This window comes from Setaria viridis, chromosome 1, assembly GCF_005286985.2.
Source record: "Setaria viridis chromosome 1, Setaria_viridis_v4.0, whole genome shotgun sequence".
Classification (NCBI taxonomy): Eukaryota; Viridiplantae; Streptophyta; class Magnoliopsida; order Poales; family Poaceae; genus Setaria; species Setaria viridis.
In genome coordinates, this window is record NC_048263.2 from 36,405,707 (window position 1) to 36,425,578 (window position 19,872).

A 19,872-nucleotide genomic window follows, 5' to 3' on the forward strand; every position below is an offset into this window, starting at 1 on the left:
ACCATGTGGAGCTCCAAGCTTTTTACAAAAGTGAGGGAGCACAAATAAACATCAAACACTGCGAGGACGAATCGAATACACGAGATGTGGAAAAGGGTCGACTCATAGCAGAAAGAGAGGGAAAATCTCAAACTTTTTTCGAGTGGGGGTGCAAGAAAAAGGAGTGATAAACACAATAACGCTTTTGCCTTGCCCAGTTTCCTTCCCCACTATCGCATTTTTTTGCTTTTCCTGACGGTCCACTGGGAAAAAAATCGTAAAGGAAGAAATGAAATGCAAGGGAACCATTAAGGGTTTTTTTTTTTTGAGAGGAAGGGAGCCATTTGTTCTGTGGGGCCTGCCAGGTGCCAGCCGACCTGCTTCCCGCGAAGGCCACACGGTTACGGGGATGGCCACGGAATTGGCGCTCAATCGCAGTTGGACTCGCAAAGGATGAGATTATATTCCGGTGGTGTTTGAGACGTGACGAAATTCGGAACAAAGGCTGCTTTTGATGTGAGATCTTGATTCGTTCCACGCTTGGTATAATCTCGATCAGCTTTTGTGGATGTACTGGTGTTTTCTTGCACGCTAATATTTTCCCTACGAGAATAACCTACCTTTCTTGATGATGACGTTCGGTGATATACATGTACTTGTTCCAAATTATAGTTCGTTTTTACTTCTATAAATTCATAGATTTTGTTGTGCATTTTTTTTAACAAATTATTATGCACTTAGGTATACCCTATGTCCAAACCAAAACGACTTATAATTTAGAACGGAACGGAGGGAGTATATACTAAAGTACTCGAAGAGAACTTTAGCCTCTTAGGAGTTTTTTCTCCCTTAGATGTGTATATTGAAAACATCATGTTAAAATGTTAAGCTTCTTTTTTCCGACACAAACACGCATAACACTCACGTGCATGAAAAATACCCTCGTCCTTATAAATACATATACGCAAACGGTAATAAATCTAAAAAATACGGCGGGGGGGGGGGGGGGGGGGGGGGGGGGGGGGGGGGGGAGCTGCGCCGGCATACGTGGTGCATGGAAGACAAGCCGCCGGTGAGGCCGTGACGACGGGTGGCTCGCTTTTCCTCCCCTGCCGGCGGGCCCGGCATCTCCGTGCGCGAGATTACGGCGCTGCCCCTCGGCCCCCCGCGTGCGCGCACCCGGCCGCAACGTCTCGGCGTCTCGTCGCCGCTCCGTCCCGTCCCCGCCCGTGCGCCTTCACCATCACACGGACAGATGCGTGTGGGCGAGAGCACCCGTGGGCCGTGGCCGACCGCCGACGACCCTTTTTTTGATTTTTCTTATTTCTTTCTTTCATCTACTTGTTCTCTTCCTACACGTCTCTGCTGCAGACTGGAGTACTGCATGCCGTCAATCAAAAAGATAGATAGCCAAGCAAGCGTGTGTAGAAACCGTGGCAATTTTACGTTGCTTTGGTTACGCGAATTCTCTTCTTCCAAGTTGCAGGATCGAGTTCCTTCAAAAAAAATGTAGGATTGAGACTTGAAGAGTACACGTGGACACATACTGTTTATGCTGGCAACAGATCTCGTAGACAAGAGTATCTGGGGATTGGAAGAGCAATAGATCAAAGCTTGGTTGATTTGTTTCATTAGTTGGCATCCAGCTAGATTAACATGGCAATATGCCAGGGGCTCGGTTAAACAAAACGATCGGCGGATACGCTTCCGATCATCCCGCCTAGTAGTCCCCTCCAATCAACGTAACGATACCGATTACTCCAATCAACGCTTCTGCTCTAATTTTTAGTTTGGTCCAACTTCTATGGCTGATAGGTGGACCTAAAGCGTCTATCCTTTTCTGGCTCGAAATTTCACCGCTTCACCTATCCTGTTCCGATTGTTTTTTCGATCACCACGAAACCAAACAGAATCCGCTCCCTCTTCCAACCTGCACGTTCCTTGGTGTCGTACCCTCGTAATAAGTCACCTGCAGCTGCGGCGGTCTTATCCTCCTCATCCACCTCCACCTCGCGGACGTCGCTATCTCCGGTGATAGCAACGGCAGCGACGATAAGTTCGTCTACTCTGGCTTCGCTGCAGACGACCATGGTCACGCCGGCCGGCCTGGTCGAGCTGACGAACGGCACGACGCATAGCAAAGGCCACGCGTTCCACCCGACGCCACTGCGCCTTCGCGAGCCACCGTTGGACACGAACGGCGGCGGCAGTGATAAGAAAAGTTGGTGCCGAAGGCGCCGGCAGCGATCTGGTCCTTCTCGGCCTCCTTCATGTTCGGCATCGTGTCGGCTGCCGAGGCCATGGGCGCCGGCCACAGCCTCGCACTTGTGGTCTCCCCGACCAAGGACCTCTCCTTCGGGGTGCCCACTTCCTACCTGGGCCTCCTCAATGACACCCAGATCTTTGCCGTGGAGCTCGACGCCGTTATGAGCCCGAGTTCCACGACGAGGACAACAACCACGTCAGCTTTCACGTTGACACTCTCGTGCCCGCCGCCGCCGCCGCCAGTGCTAGCTACTACGACGATAGGCCCAGCAAGAGCCTGACCCTGGCTACAGCGACGCCATACAAGCATGGGTGGATTACGACGGCATTGCGGGCTGGGTCGATGTGAGGTTGGCTCTAATCAGAATGGGGAAACCGAGGAAGCTGCTGGTCGTGGCCGAGGTCAACCTCTCGATGGGATCGGAGATGAAGAGTACGTCGGCTTCTCGTCGTCCATGGCTAGCTGATCAGCTAACATACATGCTCGGCTGGAGCTTCACCGTGGGCGACCTGGCTCCGACCATCGACATGGGTAGGCGGCTGCCCAAGGCCCCAAGCTACCTCACCAAAGCTCCAAATCTCCGTCCAAGACATTAGTAATTGCTCTTCTGGTAGTAGCCAGCGTGCTCGCCCTCGCCACGGTAGCCTGCATTCTTCTCCTCATCCGGCGACATGTAGGTCGAGCTGCACGAGGACTGGGAGATCGAGTTTGGGGCGCACCGGCTCGAGTGCTCCGTTCCATAGCCTCCTGACAAGTGGCACACACAGTCATGTAGATGGCCCTCCGATCCTCCTCTGGTGGCAGCACAAGGTGATGCCTGACAGCATCCAAGTCTACATCGCCACGGACCCATGGTGCCCGCGGGGAGCGGTGGCGGGATGCAAGAGTCTAGATTCGCTCGCCTGGGCTCAGCTGCAGTCACCATGCGGGCCTTGCCTGAGTGCCTGACGCGCAAGCGCAAAGGATCCTTGGGCGTGCCGGTTTCTGCCCAGATGTTGAGCCACTGCTGCGTGCCTATATCTATGTCCATCAATCCATGTGCTTGGGGGGCTTTCAAAGCGACGTGGCGCCTGGTGGCCATACAAGTATACAACTACGGCGAGGCGATCCTCTCCTCCAGCAGGTCTGTATGAAATTCCATTGAATCATGTGTTGCTTCCAACTATCGGTTGAGATGGGTTTTATAAGAGATTTAAATTTGTTCAAGGATTATTTCTTAAAATTAATGAGCTAATGAGCCCCGTTTGTGTATAAAGTTATAACCTATTTTAGGAATAATTGATGTATGTTTCTTCGACTAGGGGCATGCGGGGATTTATTTTGATCCCATGGCAACACACGGACATATTTGCTAGTTCGTATATATTTATCAAGGAACCGGAGAAACAAATAAAAAGAATGAAAATATTAGCGAAATCCAAGCTAAGTTACCACAAGAAATCAGAGGGTAGCTAGATAGGAAAAAGTTGATGATGTGCTTGCTACTTAATTAAATGGAAGGATTTCAAAGGAAAGTCCTTGCCAATTTATAAGGACCTTTTTCGATTAAAAAATCATAAGTCAGAGAGCCACATCATTTAGAGTAAGTTCCACAGTTTCTTCACATTATATAACCTCGTAAGAAATGACACATAGCTCTCTTATATATTCGAAGGCATATTCGAAGGACAAAAGGTAGATTGTAAGGTAAATAGTTTTCTCTTCAAGATTCAGAGTCCTCTTATCGTTTCAAAGATGCCATCCTGATAACTGTCCACGACCATTTTTGTCTCTAGCATGACCGCTTGATAATAAATAATAAATATGGAGGAAAACAGGGGAAATGACTTGCAGTTAAATTTAAGCATAGTCGTTGCATCTGACCAGTTGTGAGACGGTCATTTTCAAGCCAGATAAACTAATCTTCCAAGCACTACACCGGAACAAAGTCTCCTGGGTGGACTATGTATAATAGCCTAGCTTACAACATCTTTGATGCTCTGCAGTGAGCTAGTGAGGCCCTGATTGTCCCTGTGTGAAAGGATAGCATGTCGCTATTGTGGGGTGGTGCTTTCTCTAAACCCCTGCCACGTACACTGATGGATCCATTAGCGATTAATTATTAACTAATACTCCAAATTAAGTAATGGCACCACTGCATAAATTAACATTTCCGGATTGAAAAATCATTAGGGGGCGTTAGGATCTTTGAGCTAAAGTTTAGTCCGTGTCACATCGAATATTCGGAGCCTAATTAGGAGGACAAAATATGAGTTAACTATTAAACTAATTGCACAGATGGAGGCTAAATGGCGAGACGAATCTATTAAGCCTAATTAATCCATCATTAGGAAACGTTTACTGTAGCAGCACATTGTCAAATCATGGACTAATTAGAAATCATGGACTAATTAGGCTTAATAGATTCGTCTCGCCGTTTAGCCTCCATATTGCAATGGGTTTTATAAATAATATATATTTAATACTTCTAATTAGTATCTAAATATTCGATATGACTGGGGTTAAAGTTAGCCCTTGAACCAAACAGTCCTAAGGCGAATTGTCATGGTAGCTACGGGGAGCGAAATGCACGATCCAACGTCACAAGTTAGGTGCACAAGTATTTTACTCGGAATTGTCATGGGTGTAGCGTGGAACTTATGAAAACAGAACACGAGTTTCATTGTGTTCGTTTTACCGCACGCTCCATAAAAAAATGCTATGAAAGGCACGTGTCTCTAAAATTTACTTTAAAAAGCGGCACCTTTTTTTGCTCAGAACTTAAAATATTTTTGTCAGTATTTGAATCAATGAGAAGATATATACAATCTTATTGACTATTTTCCGATAATAACAGCCCCGTCGAACATCCTGTGGGGCACACGGGGTGCTCAACCTATACTCTTGGACCATACTAGATGGGGTCTATAGCTATCAAAAACGAAATCGCATCAGCATCTTTGATGGAAGACTTCACAACGCCGCAACCACAAGTATTTTCCCCGTATAGATAGCCATCTCACAAAAAACTAATGAGACAAAGTAAACTAAAATACATGAAGAAATACGTGTATATGCAACTAGTTTCCACATGGGATGATAGCATGCAGAAACCCATGACCATGGAGCTAGCATGCGCTGGACGAGACTTGATGGAATCTTTAGTGCAAATCATGGCCAGTAGCCTACCACATGGACCACCGGTGGCCAGACCCCGGCGCCCTACCACATTGGCTGTCGACTCCGGCCACAGGCGAGGCCACATGGCCGCGCACCACGGTAGCAGTAAACATGACCAGCGGTAGAAGTAGAAGCGTAGCCTGCGACTCCGACCCGGGAAACGGCCGTTTTGGCTGGAGGAGCCTGGAGGTGCGGCTGGACCTGGACGCAAAGGCCCCTGGAGCCCCGGACTCCGTGCCGTTGGATAATTCGGATTCCCTGTCACCGGACAGTTACCCGACAGGACGCCATGGAGCGATCACCGATTGGCTATCCGTCACCTGTTCACGGCTCGCCTTGGATCTAGCAAGGATTCGCTGCACCGTTGGAGTTTTAACTTCATTTTTGCTCATATGTAGTAGAACCAATGTTTAATCCATTTGTCGCCTTATCTTTGTTTGATAATGGGAAAACTGTTTTTCACGGATGGTGACTGTTTTGTCCTGTGAACGGTTTAGCTCCGGAAAGATTTACTGGATGTAGGTTTGTCATCTAGTGTTGAGAACTTGGTGACCAATCGTATTCATCATGCTTGCTGCCATGAGTATGATGAAACAAGAGGGATGAATAGGTAGTCCATGAATTATTCGGAATCTACATGTTGATATTTAAGTTTTCTTGATAGTTGTAGTGCCTTTGGTTTGCAAATCAACTCCATCCAACATTTTCTTAGGAACGGCATGCTTCTAGAGAATGCTTCGCAAGAACCATATGCGGCATGACGATGGCAACATCGTCTCGTTTGGCAAACCAAATAAAAACGTACTCCTTCTGTCCCAAAAAGAATAATATTTTGACATTCAAAATTTGTCAAAAAATGATGTTCTAGATTTAAATCTTATGCATGCATAATTTGTACGTTGATCTCGTGCATGCATGATTAAATGGAAACATATTTTCTTCATTTTCTGTATGCAAAATGAAGTAACTAAGGGTACATGCGTCTTTTTCATCACTCCTAATTTGCCTAGAAAATCCTAGAAAGTCATTCTTTTTGGGACGGAGGGAGTATATTGTACTATCAGTGCCCACCAGTGACACAAACCAAACACACCGCTAGGTTTCCATTACGTCACCTAACAATAAGGAGCATAATTTTAAAAATTATGGTTAAAATTATTTTAGTGATACTTGTTCTTGCGAGATAGTATGCTAGGAGAGAAAACACCCCATTACAAAAATAGCTTTGCCATTAAGAATTGATAAATATCAGCAACAGTGCAAGTGACATGTGGTTCGTGTGTGATTTTTACCCAGAGGAAATATAAGAATATGTTAATACCCAGCAAGCTGACTTCAGCATACGGTGTAGATGGTCCCGTGACAGAAGATCCTGAGCGAGTATTGACCATGCCTTTGAGTCTTCTAGCGGGCTACCATTTCTCACCTGTCAGCGCAAAAGATCAGATCAGACGAGATCAGATCCTCTCCTACCGGCCTAGCGCTAACACCGTTCGTCTCCCGCGCCGGCCACCCACCGCTGCCACCGGAGGGCAAAACCGTCAACCCACCATGCCCCGGCTCCTATAAGAAGCCCCCTCTCCATTTCTTCAAACTTTTGTTCCAGTGGCCTCCAAAAGAAAAAATATTAGCGAATATTAAAGCCCTTTCATCATCGATAGATAGAAATCTAGAATATAGAAAAACAAGCAAAAAAGGATTTTCCTTTTTGCTACTCCGTCGTCCACCAGCTTCCTCCGGCCGCCGTAGCGTAGCCGAATTGTCCCGCTTCGGGGCTCGGTGGCTTCTCCGGCCGGCGAGAGTCTGTCTCCGGCGAGTCTTCGCTCTCCTCCGCGAGGCTGAGGGGATCCCCTTGGACGCTCGGAATTGGGACGGGATGATGGGATTTTGGCTGATTCCGATGGAGACTCCGGCGAGGCTTCTGTGGAGCACCAGCTTCTTCCGCCACAAGATCGCCGCCATGCTCGCCTCCTCCTCCTGCTTCTTATAGATCCGATCCCTCACCGTCGTCGTCGGCAGCTAGTTTCTGTTCTGTACATACGTCGACGCGCGTATAGTTAATTTTCTCTCCTATAAAGAAGTAAATAATCTCGATCCATGGAGTCCGGCCGGCTCATCTTCAACGCGACGGGCTCCGGCGCCGGGCAGATGCTCTTCCTGGACTGCGGCGCGGGCGGCGGCGGCTTGTTCCATCGAGGTATTAGTCCCATCTAGATTTCCTTCCTTGTCAATTTCATCTTGGTGCGCGTGGTGCTTCGATCTTGGCTCGGGATTCGTGTGTACTGATTGGGGTTGCCATGTGGGAGTGATGAAGGTGGGAGACCGATGATGATGGGCCTGGAAGAAGGGCGCGGCGTAAAGCGGCCCTTCTTCACCTCCCCCGACGAGCTCCTCGAGGAGGAGTACTACGACGAGCAGCTGCCGGAGAAGAAGCGCCGCCTCACCCCGGAGCAGGTAACTGGTCAACCCGGCCGCTCTGGCCACCATGCTAGCTAGGCAACACGTGGATGCGTGGCGTGAAGCATGCATGCGCGCACGTGCAGGTGCATCTGCTGGAGAGGAGCTTCGAGGAGGAGAACAAGCTGGAGCCGGAGCGCAAGACGGAGCTGGCCCGCAAGCTCGGGCTGCAGCCTCGCCAGGTGGCCGTCTGGTTCCAGAACCGCCGCGCACGGTGGAAGACCAAGCAGCTCGAGCGCGACTTCGACCGCCTCAAGGACTCCTTCGACGCCCTCCGCGCCGACCACGACGTCCTCCTCCAGGACAACCACCGCCTCCGCTCACAGGTACGGTAACCCTCCTCCTCCTCTCGCTCCTATCCATGGCCTCCGAGTACGTTGCTGATGGATGAGCCGGCGATCTGTGCGCTATTGTTTTGATTAAGGTGGCGTCGTTGACCGAGAAGCTGCAAGAGAAGGAGGTGACGGACGGCGCTGGCGCCGACGCCGCGGTGTTGCCGGTGGATGTCAAGGCCTCCCTGGCCGATGACATCGAGGAGCCGGCCGCGGCCGCGGAGGAGGCGGCGTTCGAGGCGCAGCAGGTGAAGTCCGAGGACAGGCTGAGCACGGGCAGCGGCGGGAGTGCGGTGGTGGACGCGGACGCGCTGCTGTGCGGCCGGTTCGCCGCCGCCGTCGACAGCAGCGTGGAGTCCTACTTCCCCGGCGGCGAGGACCACTACCACGACTGCGGGATGGGCCCCATGAACCCCTGCGCGGGAGGGATCCAGTCGGACGATGACGGCGCGGGCAGCGACGAGGGGTGCAGCTACTACCCCGAAGACGAAGCAGCCGCCGCCGCCGCGTTATTCGCCGGACACGCCAACCCCCACGCCGCCGAGGACGAGGACGCCGGACAGATCAGCTGGTGGATGTGGAACTAGGCATTCCGCATTCTTCCCGCGCCGATCGACCGTCAAATTGATCTTGTGTTGTCAAGAACTCGTGCCTCTGTTTTCTTTCGCAACGTTGCTGTAATATGGTGAATTCCTAGCTACTGTTTGATTATGGAGAAGGTGTATGGATGCATGGTAGGGTAAAATTGGGCAGTTAATATTGTTAATCCCAATCAGTTGTGGTGTTCGATAAGATTAAGAGATGAGTTGGGGTGAGAAATAAGTGCATGGAGACAAGCACTCTTTTCATGGCACAGTGCGTTGTGTCAATGAGATTTACTAGTCATCGTCGTCGTGCCATTTTGTCAAGATCAATTGGAGTTTTAACATTTACTGCATTCATTTTATTATGATTATTACGGAATTGTTCTTTAGCTAGCGGTCAGTTGTATTAACCTGAAGTCATAGTAAGAACGAAGAAAACATGCATGACCAGCAGTTGCATTAGATGCAACCTACAGTATTCAGCTTCCAGTTGCGAGTCAAGAGATGGCATCTGTACATCATGTCAACTGAATCTTTCGCCTGCGATCAACTGAGTCAAGAGATGGCATCTGTAAATGGAACATGGAAGCAATACTGCTTCTGAGCAAACACTAATGTATCAGAGTATACTGGTAACACCAAATTAAGTATGGATCAGTGCGCCTGGAAAAGCTCGAACATGTTAAACAAGCCTTCCAATTGCGCAATGCGAGCATGAGACAAATTCAGCTTTCTTTCCCTTTCATCCTTTTGGACTAGCACGGACAGGAAACTTGAATACGAGCGGCAACTTTTCACATTCATTACACAGAAAATGGATGCCCCGGCAAATCTGCCTGCTATTCTTGGTCTGCTGTTCACTTATAACCATCTGCTTTCAAATGGTATGTGTGCTAACTTTTAATAGAAATTTTGCAAGTGGATGTTGAGAGCACATACTTATTTCATTATTTGTCGTTAGGACAAAGGACAATTGTCCAACAGCTAAACCACATAAACAAATGGTGTCCTCCAGCAAATTTATAGATGTTTTGAACTTTGGCACGGTGCATAATTCAGTTTAGAGGATGGGTGTGAGATGAAGGCCAGGATATATGTGAGTGGCTTGTTACACGCACTTTGTGTTTTCCATAAGTGTGCTTTCCAAGTTTTGTTGGAAGGTCTTTTCCTCGAATATATCTGGAAAAGCTAGCATGCGGAGATAGAGAGCAACAGGAACTGAAAGTTGTTTCCCAACAGTGTCTGGATCAATACTGAATAAAAATGTGCTGGTAAAAGGAAGCCTTTCCCCCTCTGCTTGATCCAATCCTCTCAAAAGAGGAGTGCCTTTATTTACCCGCCACTCCCCCGCTCTGCTATCGTTCTCACCTGCGACTCTTTACTGTTCCCAAGGTTGATCCATCCCTCTCAAAGTCTCATCCTCCCATCAGGTTTGCCCTGGCACAACAAAGGCATCTTAATCCCTGACGCCCAGTAACATGCTATATAAACACGCCACCTGTTTGCTGTAATCACAATTATTTACTATCGCAATTTCACATGCTTTCCTGAACTAAGCACATGCTCTCATGCAGGGTGACTTGGCAATTTTTAACACATAAGAAATCTCACCTCTAGGACAGGTGTCAGCTACTAACGACGTTCCTCATGAGCCTCTGACATGCTTAGGGGCCAGATTAAGCCTGGTATGTATCATGCAGTAGCACATGCAGCATTAACAAAAGCAAATTTCGGCTCCCGGCCGCGATTGGACAGCGGAGCGGCTTTTGTCCGTGTAGTCTGTACAGCCCCACTAAATCGCCAAGATTCCATCTTCCCTCCTCGACGGCGACGTTGTAGAAAAGCCTTTTTTATTTTTTAAAAAAAGCCGCGACCATGTGCCATACCATATGAGGCCGTGCGTTTAGTGTCCACCCATCATCTAATCGACCCGGTAATCTCAGTGCTCGTCGGTTAGAAAAATCTGTGCCTGCCGTCCGCCTGGCTGGGGGATGAGAATATTTGAATTTTGATGGTGGTGGCCCTCGCCGTCCAAGCATATATCGTGGTTGCCATCGGCCCTGTCACGGAAAAGCAGAGAGTGTTTTCGTCTCTGAAGCCTGAAGGCGACCGCAGGAGACCGACGGGACGGACGGAGGAGAAGGCGTGTGTGGTGTGGCGATGCGGCTACTGGTATCAGGGGGGCGTGGGGCCAGTGGCTTCCGATCCATGGAGGAAATGAGATGAAATTGATCGGGAGTAGCCAGTGTTAATGGCGCGATGTGCGCGCGCTGGCCGAGCAGACGTGTGAGGGAATAAATGGGGGATGAGATGAGATCAGATATCCACCGGGGATGATGAGCACAGCCGAGACGAGGAAGGAGGTCAGGTCTCGGCGTGGCAGCCCCAGCCGTCGTGTTGGCCTGGGCACCAACCGATGCCAAGGCCTTCGTTTTCATGGCGTCCCGGTCGTCCGACTCGTCCCCAGCACAGCAGGCGCGGGGTTTTTGGCGTCTTGCCCGCGCTCGAGATTAGCTGTCGTCTGGCCTCTGGGGATCGGCATGAGCTGACTGGCATAATCGTCGAGAAAGTGTTCGCTTGGTACCAGCAACCGGGGCCGCACGGCACACAGCCTTTTGCTGAAAGAAGATGCCTGGCCGTTAGATGGGTCGCTCGTTCGACGCGACGCGACTTTTGTCGCGATAACGAACGGCACCGGTGGCGGTGTGTGTGCACTGGGAATCGCAGGAACGGAGGTGAGAAGAGAGGAGGCCCAGGGTGGTGTGGTGGAGCAGGGGCGGGCGGCGCGCGAGGCAGCCAGGCAGGAGCAGATGGTGGGGCTTGGACTGCGGGCAGTAGCCCTAGCCCAGTAGGGTGGTCGCGTCGCGTGGCATCGCATCCGGTGGACGCTTTCCCCAAGGTTGATCTCCCCCCACCCGATCGATCCCCTGCTCCGCCCGCCATGTTACGTGTCCGGGACCGGCTACCCGGGTGTCCCCGCGCGACCCCAGCCAGCCTCGCACCGCACGCATCGCCCCAATCACCAGGGGATCAGCTGGTGAGGTTGCAGCTGCCCCGGGCGGCCCCCATGGCCCCATCCCCCGCGCACTCCAATCCCGGGCGCCGATGCGCCGTCCGTCTGAGTTGCCATGTGCTCTCCCTCTCCTCCTGCTGCTGCGCTCTTTTGCGCTGTGCAGGGAGGTTGTTGTTCTCTTGTTGATTTTGTCTCAGTATGCTACGCTCAGCTGTTGGCGCGAGTAGGCCCAGGCAATTCTGCTACGCAGCAGAAATAATTGATCAATCCAACCTCAACACATTTGCGTTCCATCCACACTGTCATCTTAAGGTTCAAACATTCCTGTGGCATCCTGGCAATGTAATCCAGGAAGCTCCCGCGCCGCTGCCCATGTGGTCAGCTGTGTGTGGTCCGCTCCAAATAGAAGTATCCCAGCCCATGTCGCTACCATATAGCCCAATATAAAGGGCCTAACTCATCGTCTTGCATAGAACGGCCGGCCTATGGCGATCCATCTGTACTAGTATATTTTGGTGTAGTACTACTATAGCTTACAGTGCTGACGGGACAAGGTGAGACAATGGGTCTGTTCGCTTCAGCTTATAAGCCGGCTGAAAAGCTGAAACGGCTGATTTGTTGTGAGAGGAAAACACTGTTTGGTAGCTGATAAGTCGACTGAATAAGCTGAAGCAAACAAGCTGAATATACTCCGGGACGGGATTCACTATATCATTACCCGTATTACCATTTTTCACTATACAGATTTTCAAATCAAAGGATATTCTTTTTTGCAACAAAAAGCAATCAGCTAGAATTTCAGTGACATCAGACAGCAGTTAGGTCAGGCTGCCTTTTCGCACGGCGTCTAGCGGATTTCTCCATTTGCTATTGTCTTCACCTTGCACACCCCAGCCGAAGTCGTGAACGGGACATCTTTGTAGCACGCCACAAGCTCGCCGTTACTGTGAAGGTCAGCGGCTAGCTTCTCCCAGACCTTGCTCTTGCCACTCAGAGAAGACTCAGGCTCACCCGAGTACCCAGCAAAGGTGACCCTCTCCCCCACGGCAGCATCCGCTGGTGGCTCGACCAATTCAACCTATAGATTCGCGGGAGAGTGCAGCGTTGTTATACTTCAAAATAAACAGTGATACTGCATATTGGCGTGTTTCCAATTTCAGAGCATAACTTTATCACACGTGAAGCTATACAATGTCTTACCTTGGTATGGTCGTCACTTGATGCGGCCAGAACCATGGCGTGTGATTTTATACCTCGCATCACCACTGGTTTCAAATTGCAGATAACGCACACTTTCCGGTTCTGCTCATTCATAACAAACATTACATGGTCAGTGACCCCAACCCAGGGCATCTCGAGAACATATCTAGGAGAAGCACAAATGATGTGTTAGTAAAACTAACCTGCATTTCTTCAAGAGGAATGTATTTGACAAGGCCGCTAACCACTGTTCTTGGAGCCTCCTCTCCAACATCAATTTCCTCTACGTACAGGGAATCAGCATCTGGGTGCTTCTCTGCTTTTCTGATAAGCCCCACTCGAATATCCAACTTTGCAACTGAGACTTCTGCCTCTGCTGCCTTAGATTTTGAGTTACCAGACTGTTTCTTTTGTTCCTTTTTTGAGCCTCCCTCTGGATAAAAAAAAGAGAGAGAAGAAATAGATAATTACTTGCTGGAATTTGAAATGGCTTGGAGGAAAATAATTCAAACAAGAGCCGAAGCACTTCAAACAAGATAGAAAGGTTGCAATCTACCATGAAGCTGACACTTGCATGATAGTTCTTGTGTTTGTTCTCCAAAATTATGCTAGGAGCTCTGGTTCACAATTAAGATACAGGGGGCATCCAGGTTAGAGCTCAGGTGGGCAGGGTGCTTGACAGCACACCTGCCAACTGAGCAAGTGCTTGATCTCTAGATATTACTTATTGTAAGTAGAGTAGTAGACATATTAAGTGCACAATTCTCCAATAAGTTGACCAACGTGAACTTTTCTCTTTTTTTTTTTGGAATATGCAACAGAAAAGGCAGTTCTGCCTCATATTCTGGGCTTCTAGCGAGTACGAAGAAGAATAAATTAGAGTATCCAAACAATTACCAGATAATGTGGTGCTTTTTAGCTGGTTAGCAATTTTCGTAGCTTCAGCATCCGCCACTGCTTTTGAGCTCCTCTCAGCTTGACTGCCTGCATATTTTTCCCTATGCTCACTCACCTTTTCATCTTCCTGCAATCATTGCAAGTTATGAGGTGTAAAATTATGGCCAGTAGACCAAAATATTCTGAATGTAAGACGCACCAATTCCTCAAACAGAGGTACAGGCCTCCCTATTTTGTGCCCTGCTGATAGAAAATCCCAAGGAGTTTTTGCCTTCACACTTTCTCCTTTTTCTTCACTCAATGAGAGATGTTCTTCTGGGGACAGGTTCAATTGATGTAGCACCTTATAGAAGATAACACACAGTGAGGTTTGGGGCAAGAATGCTATTTGAAGAAACTCCGACAACACTCTGTAACAACCAAGATCACACCTTATTAGAAAAGGAAGGCATGAAAGGCTCCAGCAGACAGGCAAGGAGATAGACAAGACCAACTGAAGTTTTCATCACAATTGCACAGCTTACTGGATCTTCTTTATAAAGTTGCCAAAATACACTGTTCTACATTATATTAGCAAATCAAAGATAAATAAATGTTAGTAGAGGGAAAAAAACGGTAAATGAAAGAAGGGAAAAAAGAATTACTTGCAAATAAGCATTTCCCTCACTAGAGATACCCATTGCAATCTTCAGTCCTTGTTTCAGCTTAACCTGTCATAAGAAGACCAATACAGTTGAAAAACCTGGCAGCTGACGTGGCAAAACATAAGGGTATACATGCACAAGTTCATTGTTTAGTGTTTACCTTTTCCATTGCATCGATATATTGTTCAACCCATTTACTGGTTTTTTTTGCAAGCTCAATTGTCGGTGGATGTGACTCAGCACCAGGAGCATCAGGTATAGTTGAATCATACCCAGCTCCTGCAAAATAATAACAAAATGAACTCTCACAAAAGTGGAGAAGGTAATAGGACTGATCATTAACCATATATGATTTGTATCAGTAGAATCCTCAGATGGTATTATGTTTGGTGTAAGACTGACTAACCAGCTGGTTTTGCAATAAAGCTTAGCACACGATTGATGAAGTTTCCCAGGTTTTTTAATAACTCGCTGTTCGATTTGGCTTGCAAATCAGTCCATGTAAAGAGTGTATCTGACGCCTATGTAAATCAGATCAAATGTGTTTGTTAAACTGATGTCATAAATAGAATATCACTGGACAAGTTTTGGTATCAACCTCAGGGCGATTCGTAAGCAGGTAGTATCGCCATACTTCAGGAGGAATATTTGTATTCTTTGCATCATTACCAAAAACTCCGATACCTTTACTCTTGGAGAATTTTCCTACATGCAAGGAATATTTAGTTATTTGCAGGAAATAAACTGTACATACTGCAAAATATTTTTAAAACACAAAGAAAGTTTGGAAGAAACAACAAACTGTAGGCAACACACCAATATACCACATCTATTTAAGAGAAAGCACTTAAAGTGTAGTTTATCAGCCACAATGTATAAATATTTAGTTGATTGAACAAATGAAAACTGAAGAGAAGCATGTCTGAAGACAAAATACAGAACTGGTAAACTAGAGATATAATAATTTAATATATTCAGCAATCTTATGGCGTGAACTGTCCAATTATTCATTGAGTCTCTAGCAGTACAAGATCAACATTGATCAAAAGGTCCAACTCCAACATATCTTCCAACCCAGTTCAAGTAAACACGCGTTTTTAGCAAATGTGGATAGCTCACATGATGGCATGGGCTGCATCTTAATGTGAAGTTAACAAATAGAAAAACGTAACAATTATCACGTACCTGCTTCATAATTTAAGTATTCAGTAACACTAATGGTCTTCATCATTGTCCAATTTTCACCAGTTCCTAGTAGTGTTGAAGGGAACATGATCTGAAAACACCTTCAAATTAATAAGCACTTAAAAAGAAGTGCATGCAATAGAAGAAATGGCAGAGTTCACAAGTGCCACAAACATAGTTCGGAAATATTAATATACCTAGAAAACATTGGTGTCTCTATGGAGTAGTGATTTTCTATAAAGAAAATGAAACTTGGTATAGAAATGGTGTCAAAAGCACAAAGATGCCAATTGTTCAGAATCACGTGGTCATGATAAAGCAATCTCTAATGACTCAAGAAAATGTTCGCGTGTTATAGACATCATACCGTGTGAAATGGCACATTATCTTTGCCCATGAACTGAAATAATTCCACATTATCAGGATTCTTCCACCACTTCTCCCACTCAGGTGTATAAGATGCTGTTATAGACACATAGCCAATCGGCGCATCGAACCAGACATAGAAAACCTGAAATAATCGGAATGGGAAATCAGATACATTCATAACTGTAGACTTCATATGTGATATGACCAAACCTTATCTTTATACTTCTCGATTGGAACAGGGACTCCCCATTTAAGATCTCTTGTGATGCAGCGTGGCTTTAGTCCTTCCTTCAACCATGCATTTGTCGCTTGAATGGCATTTTGACTCCACATACCAGCTACTGAAGTATCATTGATATAGTTTACCAACTTGTCTTTCAATAGAGGGAGATCCAAGAAAAAGTGATCTGTTTCACGAACATGAGGGGTATTCTTACAGACCTACAATGAAAATTCAGAATACCAATAGGACGTTTACTATTCACATTTTGACGCCGTCTTATATAATTAGATCAACAATAATGATACAGAAAAATGATAGTGTACAGCAAGTACTGTGTATGCTTACCTTACACTTTGGATCAATTAGTTCAGTTGGATTCAACATATGACTGCAATTGTCACATTGATCACCTCGCGCAGCTTGATTAGTACATCCTTCTGTAGGGCATGCTCCTTCTACAAGTCTGTCTGCCAAAAATCTTTGACAAGTATCACAATAAAGCTGCAAAACAGAAAATTATTGTACACTGGATAAATTATATGGAGCTGAATATACAAGTTTACCACAAACAAGCTGTACCTGCTGCATGGTATTTTCTGTGAGACAATTGTTTTTCATCAGTTTATGGAAAATTGCTTGGCATATTTCTGTCTGCTGAGGAGAGGACGTTCGTCCAAACTTGTCAAATTTTATGTCAAACCACTTGTAAACCTCATTATGGATAGCATGGTACCTGCATTTTCAGTAAAGAAAGGTTTCTATGAAGAAAGTGTTTTTCTTTCTTTCTTTCATTTGATATATGCAGCTAAGAAACAAGCTAGCAAATCAAGAGTGATAGTTGAATACTTCATGTATACAAGACAGTAAAAATCAATGGGTCTAGGGATAGGTCAAATGATCAAGCACTAATCAAACTGTAGCCAATGAAGATACAATGAAACAGAACTGCAGGATCACGATTAAGTCATCGGTCAACTATTGCAAGAATCAAATCCACTTGGTTCAATATTGTAGCACGAACACTTGTGTTCAATGTGATTTAGGAATAACAGAGCCTAAGTGCCTAACTGAAATTCATCGCAAACCAATTTATTCGACGTAATTTCCCCTGTATTCAAGTTCAATTATCAACCATCATAAGGCAGTGAAGAGTGTCTAGCGAATTGACGTCACGGCGCAAAAGAATCAGCAATTCACCTCGCCTCGCCAGTTCGCCCTGTACCTAAAACTCCCGAAATCAGACAGCCCAAACGAAACTATATAACACTAAAACGAATCATCTGCGCACCCAAATTACCAATTGATCGAATTCCCAATTAGAAGAGAAGCACCGCCCGACTGGAAGGCAAGGATTTCAGGCGAAGGGCCTGCTGACTCACTTGTCGCAGATCTCCTTGGGCGAGCACCTCTCCTCCATGGCCTTGGTCTCCGTGGCCGTCCCGTACTCGTCCGTCCCGCATATGTAGAGCGCGTTGTACCCGCGCAGCCGGCAGTAGCGCGCGAACACGTCGGCGCTCAGCACACCTGCGCGCACACAGCCGAATAAAATCCCCGTGAAGACGAACGGCGAAGGGCCGGAATTTAAGTCAGGGGATAATTCGCAGGGGAGCGGGCGCGGCGGGGAGGAAGGGAGGGGTGCTCACATCCGATGATGTTCCCGAGGTGCGGGACGTTGTTGACGTAGGGCAAGGCGCTGGTGATGAGTATGTTGCGGCGGCCGGGGATCGGCAGCTTCGGCGGCGGCGGCGGAGGCGAGGACGACGACGCCATGGGTCCGCGGGGCGGAGGTTTTGCGGTTGTCCGCGTCACCGCCCACTAAAATCCTCGTGGCCTCGATGACGTCGACGGGTTTCACCCCATTTAAAACCCGCTGTGGCCTTCTGACAGCTGGTCCCACCTCGGGTCAGGTTCCATTAGTAAAGCCGGGTTATTGGAATCTTCGTCGTCCCATGCAGCTCGCAAACCGGTCGCCTTCAACCGGACAAATTCTGGTACCAGGGCACCAAAGAGATTCTGACGCTGATGCACGCGTATGAATATAGGATGGATGCAGTGGTTGAACCTGACGGGTTCCTACGCGGCTATGCCTTTGCTCATTCCCAATTGATTGCTTTGCCCACCTCAGTGGCGACTGGCGAGGCATTTGTTCAGAAGAGTTCAGGATTCAGACGTGAAGTTCCTTCGCGCATGTCATCTGTATCTGATTGTCTGGAGCTTCGATCAAGTAAATTTTCCATCGCTGACGGTCGCAGATCCTGTTGATTTACTCCGGTCGGGAAGCTTTTCCACTGGAAGGAACACTGTCAGGGCAACAGCAAAAGGAAAAAAAAAAGAACAAGGGCAACTCGCACAGCCATCGCAACAGCCAACAGAGGTGGCGCCAAACTGCCTCTACCGGTCGTGGCGTCGCTTTCCCCAGCCCAGCTCACCTGGCCGCACCGCGGTTCGAGTCACCCGGTAATCTTCCAAGCCCCTAGCAGGGCAGCACCTCTTGTCGTTTTCACCAACCCAGATGGGCCTTCTAGTGCCATGTACTGATCATTCAACAGTCGCAGTACCCGGTGAGCGATGACCATTTGTTAATCCGATCCAGCACACCGTTTCTTCCAAAGCGAAAGCTTAAAGAATTCAATAATGCTATCCGCAGGACGATCGATGCTGTCGCTTTTAAGAACATGTACTGTGCGGCAAGTTTGTCAAAGAAGCCGGTAATGAGATAGGCATGGAAGATGAATCGATGCAATCGACCTGCACCAGAAGATCCATCGACCCTGCTGCGAGGTGGTTCTTCTACAGCCACTTGCGGATTCCTCTGACTGTCCACTTCTATGGCTTCGGTTAATCTCCTCTGCCCCTCTCGCTTGTCGTCCTAGCTAGGCGCCGTGTCGTGCTCGTTGCGTCAATGGCGGGAGTGACGCTGTCCGTGCTCCTCCTCGTCGCCGGCGTCGTGGCCATGCTCGTGCTGCACATCCTCATCGTCTTCTGGGCGCTCAGGCGGGGCGTCGCCCTCCGCGCCGCGCCGGACGAGGAGCGCGCGGCGGCGGAGGGGCTGTCGGCCGAGGATCTCGACGGGCTGCCGTGCCACGACCACGAGAGCAAGGCCGGCGCGGGCGGCGGCGAGTGCGCGGTGTGCCTGGAGGCGTTCCGGGCCGGGGACCGGTGCCGGGCGCTGCCGGGGTGCGAGCACGGTTTCCACGCGCAGTGCGTGGACCCCTGGCTGCGCAAGAGCCGCGTCTGCCCCGTCTGCCGCGCCGTGGTCGTCGTCGTCGCCGTCGGCCGCGGCAAGGCGGCCGGCACGGTGGCCGCCGCCTCGTCGGAGGTCGTGGCTGAAAGGCAGGGAGGCGCGGATCGGTAGCTGCTAGCTAGTGAGTTCGGCTTCGACTTTGCCGTTTGATTCGTTCGTGCTTGTTCATACAGACAGAAAGAAGCAGTTGGTTCTTTGCATTTGCGAAATCTTTAATTTGTTTAGTTGCTACCAGTGTAATGTTCAGTTCATCCTTTGTAATTACGAGCTGATTTGATTCATTCGATAGTGATTACGAGTTGAGAAATCGATTGCGTCCA

The 19,872-nt window shown here is 48.3% G+C and overlaps 3 protein-coding genes across 4 annotated transcripts; 2 read left to right on the forward strand and 1 right to left on the reverse strand.

Moving 5' to 3' along the window:
• Positions 1–6,984: 6,984 nt before the first annotated feature.
• LOC117836566 (homeobox-leucine zipper protein HOX16) lies at positions 6,985–9,107 on the forward strand. Of its 2 annotated transcripts, none has more exons than XM_034716030.2 (4): positions 6,985–7,601; positions 7,711–7,858; positions 7,948–8,187; positions 8,286–9,107. In XM_034716030.2, exons 2-4 carry the CDS (start codon positions 7,730–7,732, stop codon positions 8,778–8,780), a joined length of 864 nt encoding a protein of 287 aa, XP_034571921.1. In that variant the 5' UTR covers positions 6,985–7,601; positions 7,711–7,729; the 3' UTR covers positions 8,781–9,107. The 2 variants fall into 2 exon arrangements, with proteins under 2 accessions (XP_034571921.1, XP_034571913.1); XM_034716022.2 differs by having other exon boundaries at positions 6,986–7,601; positions 7,719–7,858.
• Positions 9,108–12,452: 3,345 nt separating this feature from the next.
• On the reverse strand, positions 12,453–18,145 carry LOC117836556 (probable methionine--tRNA ligase). The gene is made up of 17 exons (XM_034716012.2): positions 17,952–18,145; positions 17,688–17,832; positions 16,888–17,041; positions 16,654–16,809; positions 16,296–16,526; positions 16,084–16,227; positions 15,717–15,807; positions 15,130–15,236; positions 14,938–15,052; positions 14,692–14,810; positions 14,532–14,597; positions 14,319–14,447; positions 14,087–14,230; positions 13,888–14,014; positions 13,194–13,423; positions 12,991–13,092; positions 12,453–12,868 (listed from the first exon to the last, which is right to left on the reverse strand). The coding sequence occupies exons 1-17, from the start codon at positions 18,076–18,078 to the stop codon at positions 12,638–12,640; spliced, it is 2,418 nt and encodes an 805-aa protein (XP_034571903.1). The 5' UTR covers positions 18,079–18,145; the 3' UTR covers positions 12,453–12,637.
• Positions 18,146–18,249: 104 nt separating this feature from the next.
• LOC117836579 (E3 ubiquitin-protein ligase ATL23) lies at positions 18,250–19,859 on the forward strand. The gene is made up of 2 exons (XM_034716041.2): positions 18,250–19,089; positions 19,186–19,859. Exons 1-2 carry the CDS (start codon positions 19,031–19,033, stop codon positions 19,661–19,663), a joined length of 537 nt encoding a protein of 178 aa, XP_034571932.1. The 5' UTR covers positions 18,250–19,030; the 3' UTR covers positions 19,664–19,859.
• Positions 19,860–19,872: the final 13 nt, after the last annotated feature.

What these genes read in the sequence shown, in the direction of transcription:
- LOC117836566 (XM_034716022.2), top strand. Translation starts at nt 7,502, where the DNA reads ATGGAGTCCGGCCGGCTCATCTTCAACGCGACGGGCTCCGGCGCCGGG. An exon ending in GCCGCCTCACCCCGGAGCAG is followed by an intron (nt 7,859 to 7,947) that starts GTAACTGGTCAA and finishes GCGCACGTGCAG; the next exon opens with GTGCATCTGCTGGAGAGGAG. An exon ending in ACCACCGCCTCCGCTCACAG is followed by an intron (nt 8,188 to 8,285) that starts GTACGGTAACCC and finishes GTTTTGATTAAG; the next exon opens with GTGGCGTCGTTGACCGAGAA.
- LOC117836556 (XM_034716012.2), bottom strand. Translation starts at nt 18,078, where the DNA reads ATGGCGTCGTCGTCCTCGCCTCCGCCGCCGCCGCCGAAGCTGCCGATC. An exon ending in ATACTTAAATTATGAAGCAG is followed by an intron (nt 15,237 to 15,716) that starts GTACGTGATAAT and finishes CCTTGCATGTAG; the next exon opens with GAAAATTCTCCAAGAGTAAA. An exon ending in TACCTCTGTTTGAGGAATTG is followed by an intron (nt 14,015 to 14,086) that starts GTGCGTCTTACA and finishes CAATGATTGCAG; the next exon opens with GAAGATGAAAAGGTGAGTGA.
- LOC117836579 (XM_034716041.2), top strand. Translation starts at nt 19,031, where the DNA reads ATGGAAGATGAATCGATGCAATCGACCTGCACCAGAAGATCCATCGAC. An exon ending in TCCATCGACCCTGCTGCGAG is followed by an intron (nt 19,090 to 19,185) that starts GTGGTTCTTCTA and finishes CGTCCTAGCTAG; the next exon opens with GCGCCGTGTCGTGCTCGTTG.